General features: G+C 36.0%; 1 protein-coding gene across 1 annotated transcript in view; it reads left to right on the top strand.

Moving 5' to 3' along the window:
- SAMSN1 (SAM domain, SH3 domain and nuclear localization signals 1) overlaps positions 1–25,963 on the top strand; it is a 62,655-nt gene that overhangs the window by 17,196 nt on the left and 19,496 nt on the right. The window contains exons 2-4 of the mRNA XM_027843574.1: positions 20,400–20,471; positions 23,882–24,037; positions 25,659–25,788. Of these exons, the coding sequence (XP_027699375.1) occupies positions 20,400–20,471; positions 23,882–24,037; positions 25,659–25,788 (358 nt within the window). The remainder of the gene's footprint in view (positions 1–20,399; positions 20,472–23,881; positions 24,038–25,658; positions 25,789–25,963) is intronic.

Genomic DNA, 25,963 nt, shown 5'->3' with positions numbered 1-25,963 from the left:
TACCCTGAAAAGTCTGGAATATGATATTACAGAAGGCAAAAATCTTACAGTCAGAGGTAACTTACCCAGAAAAATATAATATAATTCTATGTCGGGAAAAACGGATCTTCAGTGAAATAGAATGTGGAACAAATATTCAAGATGAAAGAACAGAGCTTCATAGAACCTTTGAAGTTCTCTTAAAAGAGTCAAGGAAATGTAAAAAAGTAAACATGAATAAAAAATTATAAGGGACTAAACAATAATAAACTGCTTGCATTCAGAAATGACATCTGTACCACCTCTGAACAGTATCATCATCAGGGGCCACAGAAGGAATCTAATTAGATAAAATCTGGGAGTAGTTTTGTTATACTTTAATGGTTTTAGGTGAAGAATTGAAAGAGGGGGACAGGAATACATTGGGGTGGGGGAAAGAAAGAAAAATTAGGGGAAATTATCTCACATAATCAGGGCATGCAAGTGGACATTTCAACAAATAAGGAGGAAGGGTGGGAGAAGCAGCTGACACTTGAACACTTCTCTCTTCTAAACTGATTAAAGGGAAGAACACGTAGAGTTGGAGACAGAAAAACATTTCACACAACAAGGAGACAGGAAGGAAAAGGGAGAAGGGAGAAGGAGGTTAGATTAAGGGAGGGATTGGTGTTAATTAGAGGAGATTAGATTAAGGGAGGGATTAGTGTTAAGCAAAACAATTTTTTTCTTATTCTAAGGATGTGCAAAAATATGTATATATATTTCTCAGATGGCAAAATATGGGAATCTGAGGGGATACCCATAAATTGGGGCTAAAATAACCACATTTTTAAAATGTGATGGAATAGTTATGTTTTAAGAGACGATGAAGGAGAAGGTTTTAGAGAAACCTGGGCAGACTTCTATGAACTGATACAGAATGGAGTCAATAGAACCAGGAGAACAATTTAAACAATTATAATAATACAATGAGATAAATAGCTTTGAAAGAATTAGGAACTCTAATCAGTATAATGACCAATCAAGATTCCAAAAGACTAATAATGATACACAATTCCTGTTAGAGAGGTAAAGGATTCAATGCATAATGAGACATATATTTTTTCAGATATGGCTAGTGTGAAAATTTGTCTCATTTGGCTACATATGGGAAGGTTGGAGGGTTCAAGAGAGGAAGGTTGGGATGGAAGGGAAAGAATGCTAATTGTTACTGATTGAAAATATACATAATTTTAAAAGAATTAATTAATAAGATAAGAGGTTTTTAAGCTGACCAATATAGTAGATGAAGTGATATATGTGTAGGTAGGTCCATCAATTTCTACAACTTGCAAAGTACTATCTCTTCCATTATTCAAATTGTTCTTGAAAAAAATGCACCTCCTCCATGAAGACCTGATAATTGGAAGAGAGGTGATGAAAGTTCCTATGCTATCACTTAATGTAACACTTACTTGTTTCACTGCTAAAATAATCTAAGCACCACGACACTCCTACTCTCAGAAATCATCAGTGATTTCCTGTTTCTACTAGGATAAAATATGGACTCTTCAGACTGCATTTAAGGCCCTTTATAATATATGGGTTCAATCCATTTCCAACCTAATTTATAATATTTTCCTTCATTATTTCTATGTCACAACCAAACTGGACTGCTAGTTTTTCTCTGAACTGCATATACTATTTCCTCCCAGCTCCCCACTCCCTCAGATGCGTAGGTGGCATTGTGGATAGAACTTTGGGCTTGGAGACAGGAAGAACTGAGTTTAAATCCACTAAATCTTAAAATTCATTCCAACTATATGACCGTGGGCAAGTTTTTTAATCTCTGCCTCACTTTTTTCAACTGGTAAAATAGGAATAATAATAACACAGGTTGTTGGGAGGTTCAAAGGACAGAACATTTGTAAAGTGCTTGGCACAGTGTCTGGAATACAACAGGCACTTAAGAAGTGCCTGTTCCCTTTCTTCTTTTATTTGGAAACACTGTCCACAATCATTCCTGGAAAGATTTCCCTTCTCATCTCTACCATTTAGCATGCTTCTCTCCTTCCCAGGCTCAGCTCAATTGACAAACTAAAGCCCTTCTTGATTCCCTTGATTTCTAATGCTCTGTCCCTTATAAATCACTTTGTGTTTACTTATCTCTGTATATTTTCAATCCCCCTCAGCCCAGGTAAAATGTAAGCCCTGAAGTTAGTCAGTGTCGTTTCTGTCTTTGTATCCCCAACTCTGAGGACAGTGCCTTGCACACAGGGGGTGTTTAATAAATGTTTGTGGATGAATTGAAGTAGCGATCTTGCATTTAGCTCTGTGTTACTCCCCCATCCATTCCCCTCGACTCATTTCATCGTCTCTGTCTTTTCAATTGGGGGCCTTCCTATGTCCCCAGAGCTTCTCACAGTTCTTCATGGAATATTGCCACCTGCCACAAGGTTAGATCTTGAAGGAGGACCTCAGATGGTCTCATCATGTGCTTCCCTCAACAGGTCTCTCTCACTAACACTTTGCCTGGATTCACTCTTTAATGGTTAGCATATTCTCACCCCCTTATAAGTCCCAATTCGAGTCATTCTGAACCTCCAGCTACAGGTATATAAACCTTAAAGATTCATCATCTTTATCACCTCAACCTCTGCCCTTATACTAGGGGACTTTGGCACAGGTGCTGATGCTCCCTCACATGCACCAGGCTGCTAGGTGGCACAGTAGATTTTAAAAAATGGGCCTGGAATCAGGAAGACTCATCTCCTGAGTTCATCTGGCTTCAGACACTTACTAGATATGTGACCCTGGGCAAGTCACTTAACCCTGTTTGCCTGAGTTTCCTCATCTGGAAAATGAGCTGGAGAAGGAAATGGCAAAGGAAGAAATGTCATCAGAAGGTAGTTAGCTCACAGTGAGTACCAGATGATGGAAGGTATAAGAAAATGTTTAAGATGAAAGGCAATTTGTTCATTATGAAGTAGACATTGAAGAAGGCATTGTGAAAGGGGTGGACTAAGCCACAGTGGGACATTGGTGGGGGTGGTATTGAGGAGGATAGGGATAAGGAAGCAAGCAGTTGGTAAGATCTAGGAAGTGAAGATCTCTGTGTGTAATTGAGGTGCAGTAAAGGGGTAGGTCATCAGAATTAAATAGATTGAGGAACCCGGAATTTAGAGCATTTGCTTCAGCTTTCAGTGGTTTTACAGTGATGTCCAACTTTCCATGACCCCCTTTGGGGTTTTCTTGGCAAAGACACTAGAATGGTTTGCCATTTCCTTCTCCAGCTCATTTTACAGATGAGGAAACTGAGGTAAACAGGTTTAAGTGACTTGCCAAGAGTCAAATAGCTGGTGAGTGTTTGAGGCCAAATATGAACTCAGATCTTCCTGGCCCCAGGCCCAGCCCTCTATTCACTACACCACCTAGCTAACCCATTGTACTTAAAAATATCCATATTGATTTAATTTTAACTTTAACTTATATGTTCTGCAATTATAAAAAAAAAACAGCTTTACAATTTTGGTTTGTCTCATCAAAACGTTGATAATATCAATTGTGTAGCCAGTTCTGTGAAAAACCTACTCTGATATATCTTGACAGTGTGAGCAAGTTTGCCTCATGGGACGGAATACAGTTTAATTGAACAAAACTGCCTTAGTTATTGATGACCCAAAAAAGAGATTTTTTAAACTCCTCACTCAATTTTAGATTCAAAATCAAGAGATCTCCATAATGACAAAGAATGCCTACCTCTATTTAAAAGCCTGTTGGCTTCTGCACAGTGAATTCAGCCACTTACAGATGTAATGTTAATTATGACAGCCAATTCAGACCTTGAAAATTGGCCAAATACTAGAAATTAGAGGCAGTTAACACTTTTATCTTACCCTGTGCTTCTTTTCATTTTAAGAATGATATGGTCCCCAAGACTATTCTCAAACTCTTAGAACAATTAAGGGAATGACAAGAGATGTCTATACCACCAGCAAAAGGCCAGTATCAAATCTCTGCACCTTCCCTATAAGATTGAGGGAGTGAACTTGCTGTTGCTAGTTGTAGTAGTGGATATGACAGCAAGTTTCATGTTGTAAGATTACTTGCTTCAATGGACCTGGATTGGCTTTCTCAACACTTCCTCAGTGATAATTCCAATTTAATGTATAGATATAGATATATACATATACACAGTGATACACAGTGTTTTTCTGCATGTATGTGTGCATAAAAAGTCCCTGCTTTCGAGTAGATCACAATCTAAGAGGGGAGAACAAATGCAAACAGCTATATGCAAACCAGAGAGATGTTATTAATAAAGAGAGGATAACAGACAAATATACCAAGTGTTACCTTGGTATCTAGAAAATTAAATGACCTAGAAGAAAGCAGTGTGTTTATTTTAATCTTCTTTTGAGGGTTTATGTGAAGACATTGACAAGAATAAAACAGTAAAAAAAAGCTCAGATGAGTTTTACTATGCCAGTGTAGTAAAAACTTCATTTACATAGCAAATATTAAAATAATTTACCAATAAAACATTTTTCATTTTTATATTTTGCCAATTATTTCTAAAAGTAATGTAGTACAATCTATTATCATCTGATTGTGAGGAATCAACAGTTCCATTGAAGCAAGAAGATTCTAATGTTCTGCTCAAGTCCCAGTAAATTGATATATCCATGGATTTAAATCCAAATAAAATAATGGGTGCAAAGAAAACTTGCACTACTCATAATATAAAAAAGTTGTAGGTCCTAAATTTCTCCTCCAAATAACCTAACAAAAGATTTATTTTTATTATTCTTACTCATTCTTTCCTTGTTTAGGATTACAAATTGTATATTTCCCCCATAAACATGTCTAATCTTACTGGGAAGAAAAAAAAAGGTTAAATCCCTAAGTCTAGTAGCACTGGGTGCTGCCAGAGATGGGAATGTTTATAAGCTCTATGATATTAACTGCAGTACTCAACCTCTGGTGACATAAAGCATGCAAAAAGGGACTTTCTGTCAGTTTTATTATTTCTAAAAAGGTTCCCCTTGAAGCAGAAGAGTGACCTTGCTTTGCTGAGCTGACATGTGCCATTGAATTAATAGCTGAGCTTTGCTGGAAGGAAGCTTCCAGAAACATTACAACTCCAGAGCCTGAGCTTTCAGTGACTATTAATCAGGGATACCAAAATCATGCATCAAGCAGACTCATTTAAAAGTAATAAAAACTACTTTTTAAAAAAAGAATTAGCTTATTGTTTGTCATTATTTGTGTTCAAGGGCATCAGTGTATGACTAAAATGTGCCTTCAGGAGAACTTTGAAAAGGTTTTGTGTTTTCAAAGTCTAAGCAAGCATGGAGGACATTTTAGTTCTAACAGAAATGACTGAAAATGCTTTTGCCTTACTAATTTCTGGGAAATTTTATTAAATAGGACTTATGTGAGGCAAAAATTTCATTTTCTTCCCCTTTACTTAATATCTTTGCAAGCAATGGTTAGTAATGAACAATTACAGTTTTCTTTGAGGTACTTTTAATTATTTCCTTAATGGTTTAACTGATAACGATCATGAGGACAAAAAATTCTTCAGTATCTTGTACATAGAAATTCAATGAATTGAGTATCTACAGTTCCCCATGAGGCCCAAGTTTGGATCCCTAGATAGCACGATGAGTCAATATATAGGAAGTCATGTATTGTCATGGAAAATACGTTCAATTTGGTGTTAGAAGATGGAAGTTGGAATTCTAGTAACAGGTCCGCCATAAACTAAGTATATGAATCTACGTAAGTTTCTTACTTTTTGAGTCTCAGTTTCCTCATCTGTGATAGGTGAATAATAAAACGGAGTAGTGCACTGGGAAGAGAGCAGCATTTGGAGTCAGAGGAGTTAGGTTTGAATCCTGAATCACACTTACTACAATATCTGTGTGACACCAAGCAAGTCACCTTAACCTTTATAGGCAGCAAATTTCTCATCTTTAAAGTGAGGGGGTCAGATTTAATATCTTTTAATGTTTCTTCCAGCTCTAAATCTATAAGCTAAAGCTCTAAATTCTATAAGCTACCTAATATGAGTGTTAAGGGTCAAATTTGAAAATGTATGCAGTTCTTTAGCTTAGCACAGTGCCTGGCACATAACTGGCATTTAATAAATGTTTATTGACTTTATAGATATAAAGTGCTATAAAATATAAGCTACTGCTAATATTTCAGTAAACTTGCACTTTGGTTCTTGAAATTATATTAATCAGTTTTTTTTAAAGGTACTGACTTCTATACTATCCATTTCCATCAGTTTCTTTTAAGGTTTTTCTTTCTGTTTCCAGGGAGAGGAAAAAAACAAAAGACTATATTTGAAGTATTAGGAGATGTAGCTCAATTCATTTTACTAAGAATAGTTCCATATTATTTTGATCATAATCTTATGCAACGATTTTTCTTCTCATAGTATATGTATGTGTATATGCATGTGCATTAAGTTGCTTCTGGTTAATTCTACTGTGCCTCCCAAAATATTTTTAAATTAATTATTGGCATGAGGAAAGGGAGTAGGTACTTGGAAAAGAAAAAAAAAATCAGGTTTGTAATTAGTATTGTGACAATGATGTAAATCTTAATATAATGGTATGAAGGGTGGCACAAAGGAAAGAGCATTATAGCATTCATAAGAACACATTAGCTTAAGAAGTTGAATCAGAGGGACTAGACATTTAATATTCAATTCAATTTAATGTTCATTAAGTTCCTTCTATGAGCCGAGCACAGTTAGGCTTTCAGGTTAGACAGGCAAAAAACAAAACAAAACAAAACTGTCCCTACCTTCAGAGAGCTTATTTTTTTCTTGAATATATTATCAAGATACATTTTTTGTGCTCTGGAATTATGAGGATACAGTTAAATTATTATTTGGAATATTATTGTTGTTATCGTAACTATTGTTATTATTATTTTTGACACTGAGTCTCCTTATCTTACCTATCTGGGCAGGAAATATAGCAGCCACTCATGGACCACTTACTGCTAACTGACGCAGAAGCTTTGACCTTCTCTGTTTCCAACCTAGGCCACTCCTCCTCAGGCAGCTTGGTGGCCCTCTGCTCCAGGGGACACATTATATTAATGATAGACTTAGCAAAGCACCCAATTAATTTTAGCTTTACTGAAATGCAAAACGATCCAACAGCCTTACCCCTCTGGTAGCTGGGATTACAGGTATACACGCCAACTGTGTCTGACGAGAATATTATTATTTAATGGATCAGAGGAATATGCACATAAAAGAAATATTAGATTCATTATTCAACAAGTATCTGCTTACTACAGCATATTCATTACACTGACAGAAGAACAAACAAACAAACAACCCATGGTCTCTGCCTTCTACCAACTTTTAGACCATCTCTCATTTCTCCAGTTATTACTGCCCCTCCTAGCCAGATCACTGTGCATTTAGTTTGCATATATCCTATATTTACTTCTCTATGAACACACTGTATCTGTCCAGTAGAAGGTAAAGTTCTTGTAAATTGGGGCTGTTTCACTCTTGTATTTGTATTTCCACCACCTGGCACAGGGCTCATTTTTTTTATTATTTTTAATTTATAGAATAAAACAAGCATTTTCATAACATAGTACAATAAAAAAGACAATTGTACAGGAAACTGCAAATCTACTATACACAACCTACTATTCTTTTCAAATATACAACAAAATTATCATGTAAATTTTTTTCTTCCCTCCCCCTAACCCCTAGAGATGGCTACCATTAGAACAAATAGGTTTATATATATGATATATGGATATGTATATATGGATATGTGCATGTATACATATACATGCATGTATGTGTGTATATGTATATAGGTATATGTATATATAGGCATATATGTATATATGTGTGCATATAAATATGTGTATGTGTATGTATATAAAATTATTCTATACATATTTCTCTTTTTTCTCTAGATGCAGATAGCATCTTTCTTAACATGTCCTTTATAATTATTTTGGGTATTTCTAATAGACAAAATAACTTATTCGCTCAAAGTCATTCTTAAAGCAATATTGCTGTTACTATATACAATATTCTCTTGGTTCTGCTCATTTTGCTTTTAATTATTTCATGCAAGTCTATCCATGTTTTTTTTCCTAAAATCACTGAGTTCATGATTTCATACAGCATAGTAGTATTTCATCACAATCACATACCACAAGTTGTTTGGCCATTGTCCAACTGATGGGCATCCCTGCAAATTCCAATTCTTTGCCACCACAAAGAGAGTTGTAGAAACATTTTACAACACACGGGTTCTTTTCCTTTTCCCCTAATCATCTTTGGGAATAGACCAAGTAGTGGCATTGCTGGGTCAAAGGGTGGCTTAATAACTCTTTGGGCATAATTCCAGATTACTCTCCAAAATGGTTGGATCAGTTCACAATTCCACCAATGAATTTTTCCACATCCTCTCCAACATTTGTCACTTTCCCCTTCTATCATTTTAGCCAATCAGGTAGGTGTAAAATGATATCTTAAGGTTGTTTTAATTTGCATTCCTCTAATCAATAATGATTTCAGAGCACTTTTTCATATGACTATAAATTGTTTAGATTTGTTGATTGAATCTCTAGAAATAACATGTACCCAAATGAAGTTAAGTAACAATTGAAAGTAGAATATAATTAAGTGTCAAAATTAGTATTAATATGAGATACTATTAAATTCAATAGACATCTTTGTGCCTGAGAAGCACCAGGAACTGGTCAGAGAATAACAAATATCACATAATACCTGCTCTATGGGAACTTAGTGAGCAGGAGAGATGGAACATGCACCCAGATACAGTACAGGATGTGACAAAAGCAAAGGAAAGATTCATGCAATGGATTACAGTAATATTTGAGGTGAAAGTTCAAAAGAAGTGTTCAAGCTCTCTTATCCCCTTTCTCCACCACTTACTAGCAAAATCTCTCTAAATGGATGATTTTGTGGTAAGTCAGAGGCCACATAAGTAGAACAAAGGACAGATAGTCATACTCAGAATGTATATAAGCAATCAATATTAATTGAAGGATATTTTTATTACCATTTGAGACTTCTAATAAGTTATTAAAGGCTGAAAACATGTTTTCTTTTAAGTACTTCAAAGTAGAATGTATTTTATTTTGAATCAGTAGATCAAGTCTTATTTCATAGGACACAACAGCACAGAAATTATTTCTCAGTTCCTTCTTCATAGATAAGAACTATTCCATCTCTGATGGTGTCAATGATGTTTCAACAATTTTCTTCACTTCCCGCAAGATCTATAGCAGTGATTGGTGGGGACACAAGGTTTATCTGTTTTATTTGATCTCAAATTTACACTTTGGGAAGTTTAAATATTAAAAATAGTAGAAAGGCGAAAGAGGGAGAAAAGGAAAGAGGATAAAGAGAATCTGGCTCACCTCATGGTTCATTATTGGCCCTGATCTTGTAGTGTTGGCAACTTTTGGGTTCTATAAATTTCTCATACTTTAGGATCCTATTCCTCTGCACAGATGGTCATAATTTGTACAGCTACAGGTCATTGGATATTTAGCTAAGGGACCTCAAAGTTCATGAAACAAATACAAGATCAGCAAATAACAAAGGAAGAAAAAGGGCAAATTTCTTTCATGGCTTGAATTTGACCCAACTCTTAACTCTTCCAAGTCAATCTTTATGTAGATAAGTTCAGGGGGCTAAACCACTACTTGTGGAGACATCAATTATAAACTGGAGAAAGGGTATACACACAACAGAAACTAGTAAACTGGAAGAATGGGAGGTTTTTGAGAAACACATGAGTTCTGTTTTAGTATATGTTCAATTCGAGGTACTAGCAGGACGAAAAGATTGAGATGGAGAGAAAAATACGCAGAAGTGTGAGGTCAGCACTCAGAAAAGGCATTGGGGGTATCTTTGCAGTTTTGCTTTCTAAGTGAAATACCCCCATATGTAGCACAAGAAGGTTGAGGCTGGTGACAATCAGGTGAGTCCTGAAGTGTCAGAAACTTCTGCAGTTTACTTTGGAGACGGAGAAGATGACTTTGTAAAAAAAGTTAGCACTTGAGCTGACCCTTGAAGATTGGGTAAGATTTAGATAAGTGAACAAGAGAGGGGAAAAGGGCATGCCTGGTAGGGAGAACAGTATGAATGTCATATTAGAATGAAGAAGAAGGTTGACTTAATTAAGGGACAAAGAGGATATTGTCTTAGTTGGAGTAAATGGTTCATGTTGAAATGTAATGAAGAATAATGGTATAGATATCAATATAATGGTATATATAAAGGTACAGAAAATACCACAGAAATCTCTGGATGGTAAACTAAGAAATTTAAACTTCTTTCTGCATACAATTTTTGAACAGAAAAGTCGCTTGATGAAATTGATATATAAATATATATTATATTTTACATATATACTATATATACAGTATATACACATATATGTATACACACACACACACACACACATATATATGCAATCAAAATATAAACATTTGCTTTCTGGAGGTAGTATACAAGATGAATTAGAAAAGAGAGAAAAATGGAAGAGGCCAGTAAGACTATTGGCGTCATCTTGAAGAAACTAAAGACCATAGGAACACAAGTGGTATTTTCACCAATGCTGACAACTAAAGACAAGGATTTCAAAATAGAAACAAATGAAAAAAGAAAAAGAAAACAGAATCATAGCATAGGTTTCACTAAAAAGAACTTAATATCTTGATTTACATTCTTTTTCTAACCACAATCATTTTTAGCTTCCAAGTACCATCTTCAATATTACTATATTGGGGTGATTGTCTGTGGGAAAGTTCCATGCATTGTTTCAAAGAAAAAAATAATTGCACAGGTGACTCAGACACATCTCCAATATTTTGAAATATACTGACAAAATAAGGTCTTAGCTATACTAAGCTAAAATTCTCATCCCTTTTAAACATTACACAAAAAATACTGATTAGCACAAGCTTTTTAAGTTAAGTTAACTAGCTTCAGAATAGTACTCATGCACCATTGGATAGTATTAAAATCTTAAACCCTAATATGCATGACAACCTTTGTTCAAAAAATATTCTAGGATCTAATTCTTCTAATTTAAGAACAGATATCTTTTAAACAGTGTGAACAAATTCAGCAAACTATTAAAAAATGTGTTAGGATTGCCTCAGTGTTAAATGATTACACCATTTTGTGGTATGGATGGAAGAAGGTAAGCAGAATGGCTATTTCTGGAGAAAAGACAGTTTGTGAAACTTTTTTTTTCTATAGCAACTTTTACCATGGCAACAATACAACCCACAACTAAGAAGTCATGCATTAATTACCTGGCCCCTTAAATCATGCTGGGCTAAGGAATGAATAAGCTTATCAAAATCTCTAAAGGAAGTCCTGATTCTGTCCTTATTATGGTGGGGATAGTGGAACAGTCTGACACAATCATGATCTTTGCCCTAGTTAAAATTGTATCAGATTTTCCATTCTAAAACCCTACTTTTCAAAAGCTTGTGTTTCACCTAAAAAGGTTTTATAGATGTTGAAAGTAGACTAACCAAAGAACATTACCTAACAGAAAATAAAATAAGAGTTCAGACAAATGTTTGTTCATGTTTGTTCACATGATGAATAGCTATTAAAATAGAATATGATCAATTTTATATATGCAACTCTAACTTTTCTCCCAAGCACCAGTCTCATATCTTGTACATTTTGAAATGGATGTCCTGTAGACACTTTAAACTTAATATGTTTGAAACTGAACTCATTATCTTCCCCTTAACCTTCCCCTAGTCCTAACTTTCAGTCCTTCAGGTTTGCAACCCCAGTGTCATCTTTCACTCCTTACTCTCTCTCACCTTCCATATCCAATTTGTTGCCAAAACCGATTGATTTTACCTTCATAAAATTTCTCACATGTGCTCCCATCTCTCCTCTGACACTGACACCATCCTTGTACAGGCCCTTCACCATTTCTCACCTAAGACTATTATAATAATCTGTTGGTTGGTCTCTCTGCCACAACCATCTCCCCACTCTAGTCCATCCTCCACTCCAAAGGGATCTTCCAAAAGCACATGTTTGATCACATCACTCTCCAGTTCATTAAGGGCTTCTCCATCTTGTCAAGTCCACTAAATATGAAAACTCCTTACCAACCATCAAGTGAAGTTTAATTTCTTTTTCTTGACATTCAAGACCCTCCACATGATGCCACCTTCCCTTTCCAGCCTCAGTCTACTTCCTCCATGTACAATTTACTGAAGAGGATGGTAGGGCCTATTGAAGGTTTTTTGTTAGTTTTAACTTTAGTTTTTGTTTTGTTTTGTTTTGTTTTAAGACTAGAGCATGTTGTAAGGCTACTTAAGGTCAGGTACTGTTTCCTGTTTCACAGCTTTAGCTCCAGAATCTAGTATAGTATATTACACAAAATAGGCATTTAATAATTTTTGGATGAATTGGATTAAATATATTTGTACTATTTCAGTTAGAGGTTGAATGTATTATGATATCCCAACTGAAAGATCCATTAACAAATTCATGAATTTTGCTTTGGTAAATTTTCTTTAGAAAAGCTAAACATTTGCTTAAGATTTTGTTTTGAGCAGAATTATTATCATTCATTTGTTAAATCCAATATATATATATATTATATATACATATATATAATATATATATGAAATACAAGATTTGTGATGTCAAAATACAATTTCCTTTATTCTGGACTGTAATCCCAGAAATAGACTTTGCTTAACTATAATTTACTTTGAATATGAAGCTCAACAGGCACACAATTGCAAAAAAAGTGTTCACTGTTCTTAGTCCATACACAGAATTAATTCAAAAGATATGCAAATAATGCTTTATATTATGAAAGGAGTGGATAAATTGGAACTTTTTGGCTATAAATTATTATTTTAAAATAAATATAATATCTTTCAACAATTAAGATTTGCTTTAATTGGTTTTCTTAAACTAGAAATGTTTTTCATATTATAACCCTGGATTAGCAAATTAGGTATCCAACAATTTATAATATGATGATTGACAAAACCAAAAGTAATAGTTCTTTTCTTTCATAGCCCATGGCTCCTAAATCTGCTTTTCTTTATAGATATAATGTAGTTGAATGCATTTTAAAGGGTGGTAACTATTGATTATTTAATGGAAGATGTTAGTATGAGAAATGCTGAAGTAGCCCTATTTAGTGCTCTCCTGTGCATTATGTAGGATGGTAGAAAAAATCCCGTAACCCCTATTAATATTTAATAGATGTGAGGCAGTATATTACAAAATTGCCCTTGGCATCTAATCCAACCAGATGGAAGGATTTTTCAAGTATCCAGAAAAGGAATAACTGATTTCCTTACTCTCACATTGTTTGTGAACACAATAAACAAGGTTTGCCCCAGCATGCTTTCAGAGAGTTGACAGTACAAAGCAAGTCTTGAAATTCAAGTCAACTTGCAAGTCAGCTTAAAGTGATTAAATGTTGTAGGCTGTCATATTTAGGTTAACAAGTACCTCATGAGAATATTTAGTATTTTCCACTGTTTTTCCCCATTTTAATCTCTTTCTTTTTCTCTCACTCCAAGTCAAAGGACATTCAGGAGGGATATTGTCAGTGAAAGGTGTTGTTGTTTAGTTATTCCAGTCATGTTGGACTCTCTGTGACCTCATTTGGGGTTTTCTTGGCAAAGATGCTGGAGTAGTTTGCTATTTCCTTCTCCAGCTCATTTTGCAGATGAGGAAACTGAGGTAAACATGATTGGGTAAGTGACTTGCCCAAGGTCACACAGCTACTAAGTGTCTGAGGCTGCATTTGAACTCAGGTCCTCCTGACTCCAGGGCTGGCCCTCTATCTACTATGTCACCTAGTTAATTCTGTCTAAAATAACTACAATCTTTGGGGCTGTATATTTCATCACTCTGTCTATTGGGCTTTCAGGATCTTTTTTTTTTTATAATTTCAATTAATTTGAAAAGAGAACAAGGAATTTTTAGGGCAACTCCTGCCCTTATTCTAGGTGACCAACATCTGTAGTAATGATCCCTTAACCCTCCCATTTTTTTAGTCTCTTTAAATCCCATGAACTACTTCACTCTTCCTCAGCTACATGCACAGTGGTACACAGGTCAGTTATCTCAACATTACCAGCAAGTCTTCCAGGTCCTTATTCAAAATGTCTGACATTCCTCTACCTGATCCTAAACTCCCATAATTCAATCTCTGCCTATGCCTCACCCCTCCAAAACTTATTCTGCACCTTTATGAAGACCTCCTGTTCTTCCACCCATAGTGCTTTCTCAGAACATTATCCTTGCCTTCACTTCATTCCCTGTCTAATCTCGACCCTAGTAAACCAATTCCCCACTATGCTGCACTTACTGCTGGAACCCTGGGCCCAGTTGTCTTATCCCTACTCACTTCTTGTCAAACCTCAGGCCTGGATTATTATACTTCTCAAGTACTGCTGAACAGAGTATAAAAAATACAATGATGCTGACTGGACACAGAGTCAGCAACAAATTCATGGTGACCAACTTAAAATGAACTTATTGTCTGTATCATTTCCCCCAGAAGCTATTCGAACATTTCTCCTCAAGCCTCCACACTGCCCCCTTTTTTCAGCTGAGTATCTTGTCTATTATTTTACTGAGAAAAGTAAGGCCATTCATTGTGATCTCTGTCTTTTTCCCTTCTCTCCATCTCAAAACCTTTTGACACACACTCCTCAATTCTCTCCTCCTTCCACAATCTCTGAAAAAGAGGTGGCCCTTTTCCCGATCTTCTCCAGAAGATTGCAACCTCAAGCATTTTCTCCTCTCTCGAATCTCCAAGTTCTCCATCTACTATTTTCTCTCCTACAGCTTTCAAACATGCCCAAGTCTCCTCCATCTTCTCATATTTCTCCTCACTTTATCAGCCAACCTCCTAGAAAAAGCTGTCTGCACTCACTGCCTTAACTTCTTTGCCTTTCATTCCTCCAAACTTTGTAGTCTGGTTTCTTTCTACCTCATCATTCAAATGAAAATCCTTTCTCCAAAGTTACTGTTGCTCTCTTAATTGCCAAATCTGATGGTCTTTTCTCAGTCCTAACTCTTCTTGACCTAACAACCTAATTGTTACATTTGACCTTACTAACTATAGTTACCTCCTAGATACTCTCTTTTTTTTCCTGGGAGAGGAGCCTTAGGCAAACAAGAACAGTTAAAAGGCAAGATTAATCTCTATTTAAATTCTTATCTATTCTGCTGGTTCTTCCTACATAGCATGTCTCCTAATTGTGCTTATTCCTCTGGAACTCTAGTCTGTCTTCTCTTATTTATGTATACTTTATTGGTGACTTCTACTCACCAGTCTCCTGCCTTCTGGGGAAGGGGAGAAACACCAGGTAAGGGGAATTACACTATTTCATCCTCTAAAGGTATCCTCTTTTCCTGGCATCTTCCTCTCTAGAAGATAGGGAAGAAACACCATTCCATCCAGCTCCCCCATCTATCTACTGGCCTGGCCTGTTAACTACCTGCCTGGAAAGGAGGGAAATATGATTCCATAGTGCTCCCTTTTGCTGGTCTCCTGACCTGGACGGGCTTTCCTGCAGAGAAAGGAGAGAATTGTCATCCTATAAGCTCCCCACTCTGATCCCCTCACCTGAGCTGCAGAATACCCTGAGAGGATTCCCACCTGAGGAAAATCCCATAGGGATATTGATTACCTATCTGAACTCATTCATTAATGATTAACAAACTCCTACCCAGTTATACCATCCCCACCTCAATAATTCTGAACCTTAGACCGTCATTATTCAGTCACCATTCTCTAACCCCGGCTTCCTAATCACTTACTCACATCCACTTTGGTGTAACTCCCCTTTCCCTCATGTCCAAGCTTAAAGCTCCCCAGTCCTTCTATTGTGCTCTCTGGAATGACCAGTCCAGAGGTAACAAACTTGCTTTCATTTTAAATCTTTGCTTTTCTCACTCTTCCTATATTCTACCTCTCACTGAGACTTAGCTTCTTCCTGACACAGCTTCCCTGGCTACCTTTTCCATTACTAGTTGCCTTTTCACTCATTTCCTCTAACTCAATGATCAAAGTGGGATAGCTGGAATACTCCTTGCTACCCAAGGTAACTTACAATCTTCTCTATGACCCTCACTCACTAAATATAGAATGAACCTCAGAGAAGGAGTAAATACTACCAGTTAGTACCAGGGGTAGTAACCACTCTTTCTCTGAGGTTCATTAAATATTTACTATCCAATCAAAATTCTGGTAGCTAGTGTTAACAGGACACTCCTCTTCTTTCCTCCATGAATTCAGTGCCTGGCTTCTGATCTTTCTCTCCTCCTAACCCCATGTTGTTATAGTATTATTTCCTCAAACACGCTAATCTCCGTGTTCTTCAACTTATTCATTTCACATTGGTTTGTGATATCCTTGATATTGATCATCACCCACAAATGTACCATTTCCATGCTTGTTAACTCCGAAATTCCCTTATCTCATCACAATCTGTTGTCATTTCATATCTCCATCTTGCAACCACAAATCCTATTCTCTGTTCTTAAAATGACTTCCAATTCCTTAACCCTGAGTTATTCTGTAGGCTGTCACCTCTGCACTGACTACACTCTTCTCCCTTCACCATCTTGGTGATCCAGTTCAACTCTACACTGTTTTCTATTCTAGAGCCTTTGCCCCCTTAAACTATCATTGATCCTCAGATTTAGATCCCTACCACTATGTACTCCTTTTCATAGGGCTGCTGACTAAAGCTGGAGGAAATCACAAAACCATGCTGAGTGGTTCTGGGTCTACTACAAATGGAGGTTACACATTCTGAATTCGGCACTAACTGTCTCAACCATAATTTTGTACCTTCCTAGTTGACTCACTATCCCACTCATCACATTTCCTTTTCCAAACCTTTTCTTCCATCCTCAAACTTCTCATGGATCTCCTCCCCATCCTTTCAGCTGAGAAACTTGCCTAATGTTTCATTGAAAGAATTGAGGCTATTTGCTGAGAGCCCATACTTTTCCCCTCCTGACTTTATCCTGGTTGCCCCCTTCTACCTGTCTGACCACTTCTTCCTAATATCCTTTGATGGATCTTCATCTGGGTCACACCCACTAACAGTGAATGTCTCCAAGGGTTCTGTCCTGGGCCTTCTTCTCTTTGTAAATTATTTCACTTGGTGATCTCAACAGCTCCCACTGATTCCATTGAATTATCACCTTTATGCTGATGATTCTGGATTTACTTATCCAAACTCTCTATTAACCTCCAAACTTTCATTTCCAACTGCTTATTGGATATCTTGAATTAGAGGTTCCATAGACATCTTAAACCCATCACATCTAAAACTGAACTTTTTATATTTTCCCTGCTAAATTTTCTGTCTTCCTAACTTCCCTATCACTGTTGAGAGTACCACTATCCTCTCAGTAACCCAGGCTGAAAACCTAGGTTTCATTCTCATCTCCTTAACTCTCTCACCACCACCACCACTTAATCTCTTACGAATATGGGTCAGTTTTACCTTTGTAACATCTCTCAAAGATACCCCCTTGTCTCCTCTTACCCCCTTATGTAAGCCCTTATTAACTTATGTTTATAACTCACAACTTATAATTGTATGCTTATGCTTATAACTACTGTCATAGGCTGTTGTTTGATCTCCCTGCCTCAAGTCTCTCCATATACCAGTGCATCCTTCAATCAGCTGCAAAAGTTATTTTTCTAAAGTTCAACCCTTTATTCAATAAATGCCAATGGCTCCTTATCACCACCAGAATCAAATACAAAAGCCCCTGTTTAGTATTAAAACTCCTTCATAACCTGGCACCCTTCCACCTTTTTCAGTGGTCTTACTCTTTACTTTCCCCCTGCACATTGTGATTGAGTCACACCAGCCTCCTTTCTGTGCCTCACACATGATGCTTCATCTCTAGATTCCAGACATGTTCACTGTCTCTTCTTCATGCCTGAAATTCTCTTCTTCCTCATCTCTACCTCCTGGATTCCCTAGCTTCCTTCAATTCTCAACTAAAATCCCACCTTCCACAAGAAGATTTTCCTGATACCCTTCAATGTTAGTGCCTACTTTCTGTTGATTATTTCCAATTTATCCTGTGTAAATAGATTGCGTATATTTGTTTTTATGTTGTCTCCTTTGGATTGGGAGCTCCTTGAGAGTAGGGACTGCCTGTCCCCAGTGCCTGGCTATAGCTAAACTTCTCTAGGTTTAACTATCTTCACCATACAAATGACTCACAGATCTATAGATACAGACCCAATTTCTCCCCTGAGTTCTAGTTCTCCATTATCAATTGCCTATTGAGCATTTCAAACTGAATGTCCCAAAAATATGTCAAACTCAACATGCCCCAAACAGAACTCATTATCATTCTGTACATACTCACCTCTCCTATTTTTCTCAAAGGCACTTTCATCCTTCAAGTCTCTGAAGTTTGTCATTTTCACATTATCCCCAATTCTTTACTCTCTTCCACTTCACATATCTGATCTGTTGCCAAATCTGGACTTTTCTACTGCCATCGAATCTCTCAACTGATCCTTTCACCTAGTCACCACTTGAATTCAGAATCTTATCAACCCTTCACCTACATTATTGCAACAGTTTCCTAACGGGTTATCCTGACTTGTCTCTCCTCACTTCAGTCCATTTTGCCTGCTGTTACCAAAGTGATCATCCGGCACACACATCTGACAATCTTAATAAACTTACTACTTAATAAACACCAACATTACCTTTTGCCTTTGGAATAAAACATAATCTCTGCTGTTTAGTTTTTAAGGTCCTTCATTACTTGATCCTCACTTATTTTTTCATCCTTGTTGTATATGACTCTCCCTAGAACACTCTGTGATCCAGCCAAACTGGTCTCCATTCCTCAGGAATAGCACAGCGTCTCCCATCTCTGTTCCTTTGCACTGGCCATCACCTATGCCTGCAATGGCATCTCTCTTCACATCCACCTCAAATAATCCCTTTCTTCCTTCAAGACATAGTTCGCCGACTGTCTTATACACGAAGTCTTTCCTAACTTCAACCCCTGTTCCTTCATTCTCTAGCTTGTATTTTACTACTTTGTATTTATTTGTGTTTCTCTTCTTCATATATAAATACATTTTTATATATATAGCATATATACTATGCATACATATACACACATATATCTTTATTTGTATATATACATATGCATATGTATATAGTATATATGCTATATTTACATACATATATACACATATATCTTTATTCATATATATACATATTCATACATATATAGTATATATACTAAACACACACATATACATATCTTTATTCACATATACATATATAGTATGTATAGTGTATACACACACATACACATATTTTATTCATATATGTATACATGTAATACATATACAGTATATATACTAAATATACATACACACACATATATACATATATCTTTGTGTGTGTGTGTGTGTACGTGTGTATGTATATGTAAGGGATGGTTTCTACATTTCCTTCCAGATTTAAATCTATAATCTATATCCTAGTTCTAGGATCTTATAATGATGAGTTGGAAGCAAGATCTAAACAGATAATCCCTGGGGTGGGAAGTGAAATAAACAAACTTACAAACAAAAAACAATGCTTAATGTAGAATGAGACAAATGCATATGGGTGAAATCTTAAAGGAAAGTTAGTTTATTCTTTGACTTTAGGCAACTGCCTCGTTTTACTCTGATTCACCCTGTGGTTTGTATTAGATAATGGCAGTCTTGAGCTATTCTCACAAATTACTTGGACACATGTGGATAGCTACCATACTTTGGTTCCTGTAATAGTAGAGTTGGTCATTAATCTCCAAATTACATAAGAGATTAGAGTAATTATAAGGCATGGACTCTTGGAGAATTACGCAATCTTTAAAAATCTGTTCTCGGTTACCAAAATGTCTTCACATTAAAAACATCCTCTCTGATAGATGTGGGCAGAATTGACAAAATTAGTACTGAAATCTGAATCCCTAAGCTCTGAAAAAATTATGGAGGAAAGAGGGGCACGATTGAGGTATTTACACACTGAATTTATTTGTCCATTAATTCTCTCACAAAGAATTGACTCCACCTATTGGGCAGTTAGAATAAATCACCTGATTTTTAATAAGATAACTAAAAGTTTTAACGCTAAACTCATAAATAAATTTTGCTCATCATATTTATTAAGTGGTAGTAATATTTATAATTCAAAAATATTATATCCATTAGAGGGGAAAAAAGCATCCTAGTATTTGTGAGAGACAAACTTGCTGATTATAATGTACATTTTACATCATTTTCCAAATTAAGAAATGTCCAGCTGATAAGTTTATTTCCGTTTCCCTTTTTCATTTATAGCGCAGCAGCAGCTTTGGGAATTTTGACCGTTTTCGGAACAATTCCATATCCAAACCAGCAGATTCAAATGAAGTAAGTATAATTCAGTATTTCTGTTGATCCACAATCTCATTAATATGTACCACAAGTGCATATTACAATTCCTTTGCACTTTCTTATTGTATGTATGTTTTGCTTGTGCCATTTTGTAAACCCTCCTCAGAGGATCTACCGAACATACTAAACACTCCTTGGTGCTAGGAAAATTTTGTGGAAACCAATGCAGCAATTAGGCTGTTACTATCTTTCCTTTTCAGTTCATGAACAGCTTACTTACTTTTCCAATCATACATGTTTCTACATGGTGAATACGCTTGCCAAAAAATAACTTCTTTAATTTATTGTGATTGTTATACAGATACAATATCAAAAGTGTAAAAACCTAAAATATAACCTGGCAGCTTTTGCAAAATACAATAATTTAAATTACCTAAATATGTATTGATTATCTATGCATAGTGCAAGGCACTTTGCCAGATGATGGGATAGAAATACTGCAAAAGAATACTAGGAATTTTTGGACCTGGGGCAAAGAACACAGATTATACCCAGAGCAAGCAGCATGAAAAGTATACTCAGATGGAAGAGTGGGAGGGCAGGGGAGACAAGGGATGGGCACTGCTTCATGATGAGAGAGAGAGAGAGATACCAAAACACTAGTTCCCATTGGTGAAGCCAATGGGAACCACTTAGGATGCTTTTGGCTAGCAGGGGTTGGGAACCTATAGCTTCAAGGCCACATGTGGCCTTCTAGGTCCTTGGGTGTGGCCTTTTGACTGAGTCTAAATTTTACAGAACAAATCCTTTTATTAAGGGGATTAATTCTGTGAAGTTTGCATTCAGTCAAAGGGCTGTACTTGAGGACGTAGAGGGCCACATGTGGCCTCGAACCCACAAGTTCCCCACCTCTGGTAGGCCAACCCAGGAGAAGAAGTGTGTTGACTTCTAACTTCCTATTCCAAATAATCATTCTTGGTAACTGCATATTAAATTCAATTGTTTCTTCTCACTTGGATGGGTATCCTTATAGTGAAGAGAGAGATCCTTTGGGTCAAGGGGCTGAAAGAGTGCTTGGAGCAAACTCTCATAAAACTCTCAAAAAGTCATGAGAGAATATCCAAGCTTTTAAAATTAAAGACAACCTTAGAGACTACCTTGTGCAAGTCCCTTATTTTATATAGAGACCCAGAGTTACTTTTAGAGAAGACACTAGAACCCAAGGCTCCTGATCCTTAGTCTGGAGCTCTTTTAGTCAATTTGTCTGAAATTTGATTTTCTGAGATATGGCCAAGCCTCATTTGGATTCCAAATGAAGACCCTCCTGAATAATGATATGATAATTCAAGCAAAGTGAATGAATAGAAAGAGGGACCTCTTTGTCCCTGGAATACTCTGACCCCAAATTCACCCTTCCCAAGGAAGATAATCCAACAGACTTTTCCACAGGGAGAAGGGGATTGTGCCCAGCGTAGTTTTGGGTGGGGTGCAACATGTGTGGGAGATGGTAGATACATCCACTCTCTTTCCCCCACACACACCATCTGCTCACTGGAACCTCTCTTCTTCCCTAGACCATGCTAGAGCTCAAGTACTACCAGGCCTCTGCTCTCTCCCCATCTTGACCCAAAGGATAAGCAGCTACAGTTGATCAACTCTCTTAGCAATTCTCTGGATGATTCTCAAGGTCCTACACAAAGCTCCAACCCTTTAACAGCTCTGCTATGCTATCAGGCTCTGCTACTGCCTTCTTGTCTTACAGGAATACAATTGCACCAATAGCTCTTACTTTCCCAATCTGAAACAAAGCCCTATCATTCCATCCTATTTCCAGCTCTAAGACATAGTCCCTGCCCTCAAAGGAACTCACCATACATTTGTGGAGATAGAACACGTATGTAAAAAGATAACTTACAAATTGGTATATAAGTTCCAAATAAGTGGTACAGACAATAAAGGGACTCAGAGGAGGAAGAACTATTGATAAAAACATAATTAATGAGTAAGAATAGCTTTACTACTACTAAAATAAAGTGTAGCAGGTCTGAAGTTTGAGAAGTCCAAAATTCTATATAAAATATAGACTTCTGATATAACATATCAGAAAATACCTCTGAAGATTAAGCTTATGAACACCTCAGTGTTTTAATATATCTGCTTTCTGATATTTTTATTGGATGTTAAATAACTTACTTGTGAGAAAACATAGAATTGAAAAACAAAAAATTGAATTCTCAAGTATGAAATTGTCTAAGAGCTACAGTTGAACCTGGAGCCAGGACAACCTGAATTTAAATCTGGCTTCTGACATTTGCTAGATTTGTGACTCTGGGCAAGTCACTTAACCATTCTTTGCCTCAGTTTCCTGATTTATAAAATGACATAATAATAACACCTACCCATCAGGGTTGTTGTAAGTCTAAAATGAGATAATATTTGTAAAACATTATGTAAATCTTAGAGCTCTATATAAATGCTAGCTGCTATTATTATTCATCCAGGACTTTTGAAAGAGTCTATGAATATTTTCCATTAGAATAACTTCAGAGTATAATCAAGAATATAAGAATTAGTAAGATATATTAGTTTACTTTGTTGGATTTTGCTGACTCCTCTATAACATGCAACACAGTCAGTTTAGGGTAAATCACAAGGAAAACTTTAATCTCTCAATGATACTAATTATGTCTTTGAAACTTCCTCTTGTCATTCTCTAGATGTCTCTCTAAAGAGAAGATCCCTGCCACTGTGGTATTCAAATAAGGACAAGCAGCCGTCTGTCAGGGTAGAATTAATTCTTAAACTAGGAAGGATGATAAACTCCAATCTCTAACATCCCTTCCACCTCTAAGATTCATTTTCATGGAACCACATGTGCCATTACACATTTGTTGAGTCACCCTTTGTTAGTGTAATGGGGAAATGGCAATGATTTGTGATAGGTTTTTAGCTGAACCTCACTTTTTAATCAATGAATGTCAAAACTATCTCAAGCTATGTAAGAAAGAGCCATATATCTTTACTACCTTTTCATAATGAATATCAGGTTCCAGTTTCATTCCAGAAATATCTCCCACTTCTTACATACATACACATGCTTACCTTGTAATCTGCCTAGAATTTAACTCATCCATCTAAAATACATAAAATGTTGAAATGACCAGTCCAAGAATTAGCTAACTTCAATCTCTGACTATAAGGTCATTCAAGTGATATTCAAGCCATTAAGTTAATATTTAAAGCTCTAATTTTTGAGATTTTGTACAGACAACTATGGTTGGACCACTTGAAATATATAGATTGGAAAATAAGTCTATTGCTTGAAATTCTGGAGACTATCCATAAAAATATACACATTAATACACATAACCTAAAATTTCTAGGTATTACTTTAAGATTAAGGTTCTTTGCTTATAATTATGGTATTTAATAATAATTCTATTTAGAAATGTGAAGAGGAAGACATAAATGAAGATAGAGGGCAAGAACCAACTAAAACTACAAATAATGGCAGAAGTCTAGGCAAAAAAATGAGGGCTATTTCCTGGACTATGAAGAAAAAAATTGGTAAGAAGTACATCAAAGCCCTTTCTGAGGACAAGGTAAGTATAGTCTATAAAACAACAGTTTGACTATTGATGATTTTTTCTACAGTACTTTGTGTTTTATAAAGTACTTTCACATCTATTTTCTCATTATAGTCTCCAGTAAGAGAGACAGGAGAACTATTATTATGCTTATCAAGGTAATTGAGGCTGAGAAAAGCCAAGTGCCTTGCTTAAAATCTCACAGTAAAGGCGAGAGCAAAACAGGTGTTTCTCAATTACTAGTGAAAGTGTTCATCCCAGGTAGCAAGCTGTTCAAGATAGATTATAAATATAATAATAACCCAAAATTATATAATGCACCCAGGTTTACAAAAAACTTCACTCACAATAGCTATGCAGTGTATAATTAGTCCATTTTATAGATTTTTAAAACTGAGGCTCAGAGAAGTGCTATATCTTGCCTTTGGCTATGCTGCTAGTAAGTTTCAGAGACGGATTCCAAATCCAGTGCTCAGATTTTACTCTTCGTTCTTCCACTTTGCTGGAAGACTTCCTTGCCTATCATTATACCACAAAAGCTCTGGGCCTAGCACACAAGTGGAACTACAAATAGAGGATGAGGGAATACAGAAATTAGCATTCTCTTAATATTATTACAGGATATCCCAAAAGCCTTGGTTCCACTTAAGCTTTAATAGTTTAAAACTGTGCCAAGGCTTTTGGGACCACCTGCAGTCTGTGATACATTTTCCAGGCTCCCCGAGCATAATTTTTTATGCGCATTAAGAGTCGGGAGCTATTTTGCTGACTGGGTATTTAATAGTGCCTTTCACTCAGATGACTGTATAGCTACAATCAATCTATGTAAAAGCATAATTGGGTGAAAGCACTAAGGAACATCCCTCACCCAGCCACTGCTCAAAGAATACATTCAAATGGTCTACATAAAATATGTATGTGTATGTTCTATAAGATGAAATTATGTCTGGATAGACATCACAAAGTCAACGTGCTTTATACAAGTTGCATATGCCTGGAAAGTACTTGAGATAATTTCAAGAAAAAGGAAACATATTTTGAAATAGCTCATCTCTCCCAATTTCAAATACACAACACTAGATTTTTCCTGTAAAAAGTCTAAGATTCTGAGTAGTAGCAAGTAATGGATAAAAATTTTAAAGAGTCTTAGATAAACAATGTTTCTTAATTGCAAATAACTCTGAGGTGAAACAATTAGGAAAAGATTAAACTTTTTTTGAATTCCTAAATGACAAATTGTGTTGGTAAACAGATTAATAGCAAAAATGAAGCAGCTCAATCAAATATGGTTTCATCAGAGATATGACTGTGATCCATTTTACCTTTCTAAAATATATTTGACAATATGTTGGTGCTAAATTGTAACTGTGCACCATTGTGATTTAAGTAGAATTTCACAATGGTTCCATCTAAAAGTTTTTTTTCCCCAAATGCACTCTAAATTTTTCTTCTAGGAACAGAAATTAATTAAGTATTTAATGATGGTCATGTTCTGTGCTGCTGTTATTATAGTCTTAAATATGCTGATGCTAAAATATGACTTATTTGATGCATATAGGCTGTGTGTGTGTGAGAGAGAGAATATTCAATAGAAATACTTTCTTTTGTACTTACACTGTGATATTTGAAAACAAAGGATGAAGAAGATGAAGAAGATGCTTACTCATATAGAAACAGTGACCCAGGAGTTGCAGCCTACACTGAGAAATTTCCTCTCAAAGGCAGTGACTCCATGGACAGTATCTACAGTGGTCAAAGTACATCCAGTAAGTTCAAAGGAACACGTAAGAAGTACTGAACGTGATAATCTTGAGAGGTTCATTTTTTTAATGGCTTTATTTAGAGGTAATTTTATTTATCTAATTAGCATATTTGGTAATACAAATAACAAAAAATTAAAATGTGTTGATTCTACATCAAGTCTATACTGTTAAAAATTAC

This window comes from Vombatus ursinus, unplaced genomic scaffold (genome assembly GCF_900497805.2).
Source record: "Vombatus ursinus unplaced genomic scaffold, bare-nosed wombat genome assembly UNPS02014924.1, whole genome shotgun sequence".
Lineage (NCBI taxonomy): Eukaryota > Metazoa > Chordata > Mammalia > Diprotodontia > Vombatidae > Vombatus > Vombatus ursinus.
The sequence above is the reverse complement of the archived record's forward strand: the minus strand, read 5'-3'. Positions and strand labels throughout refer to the sequence as shown.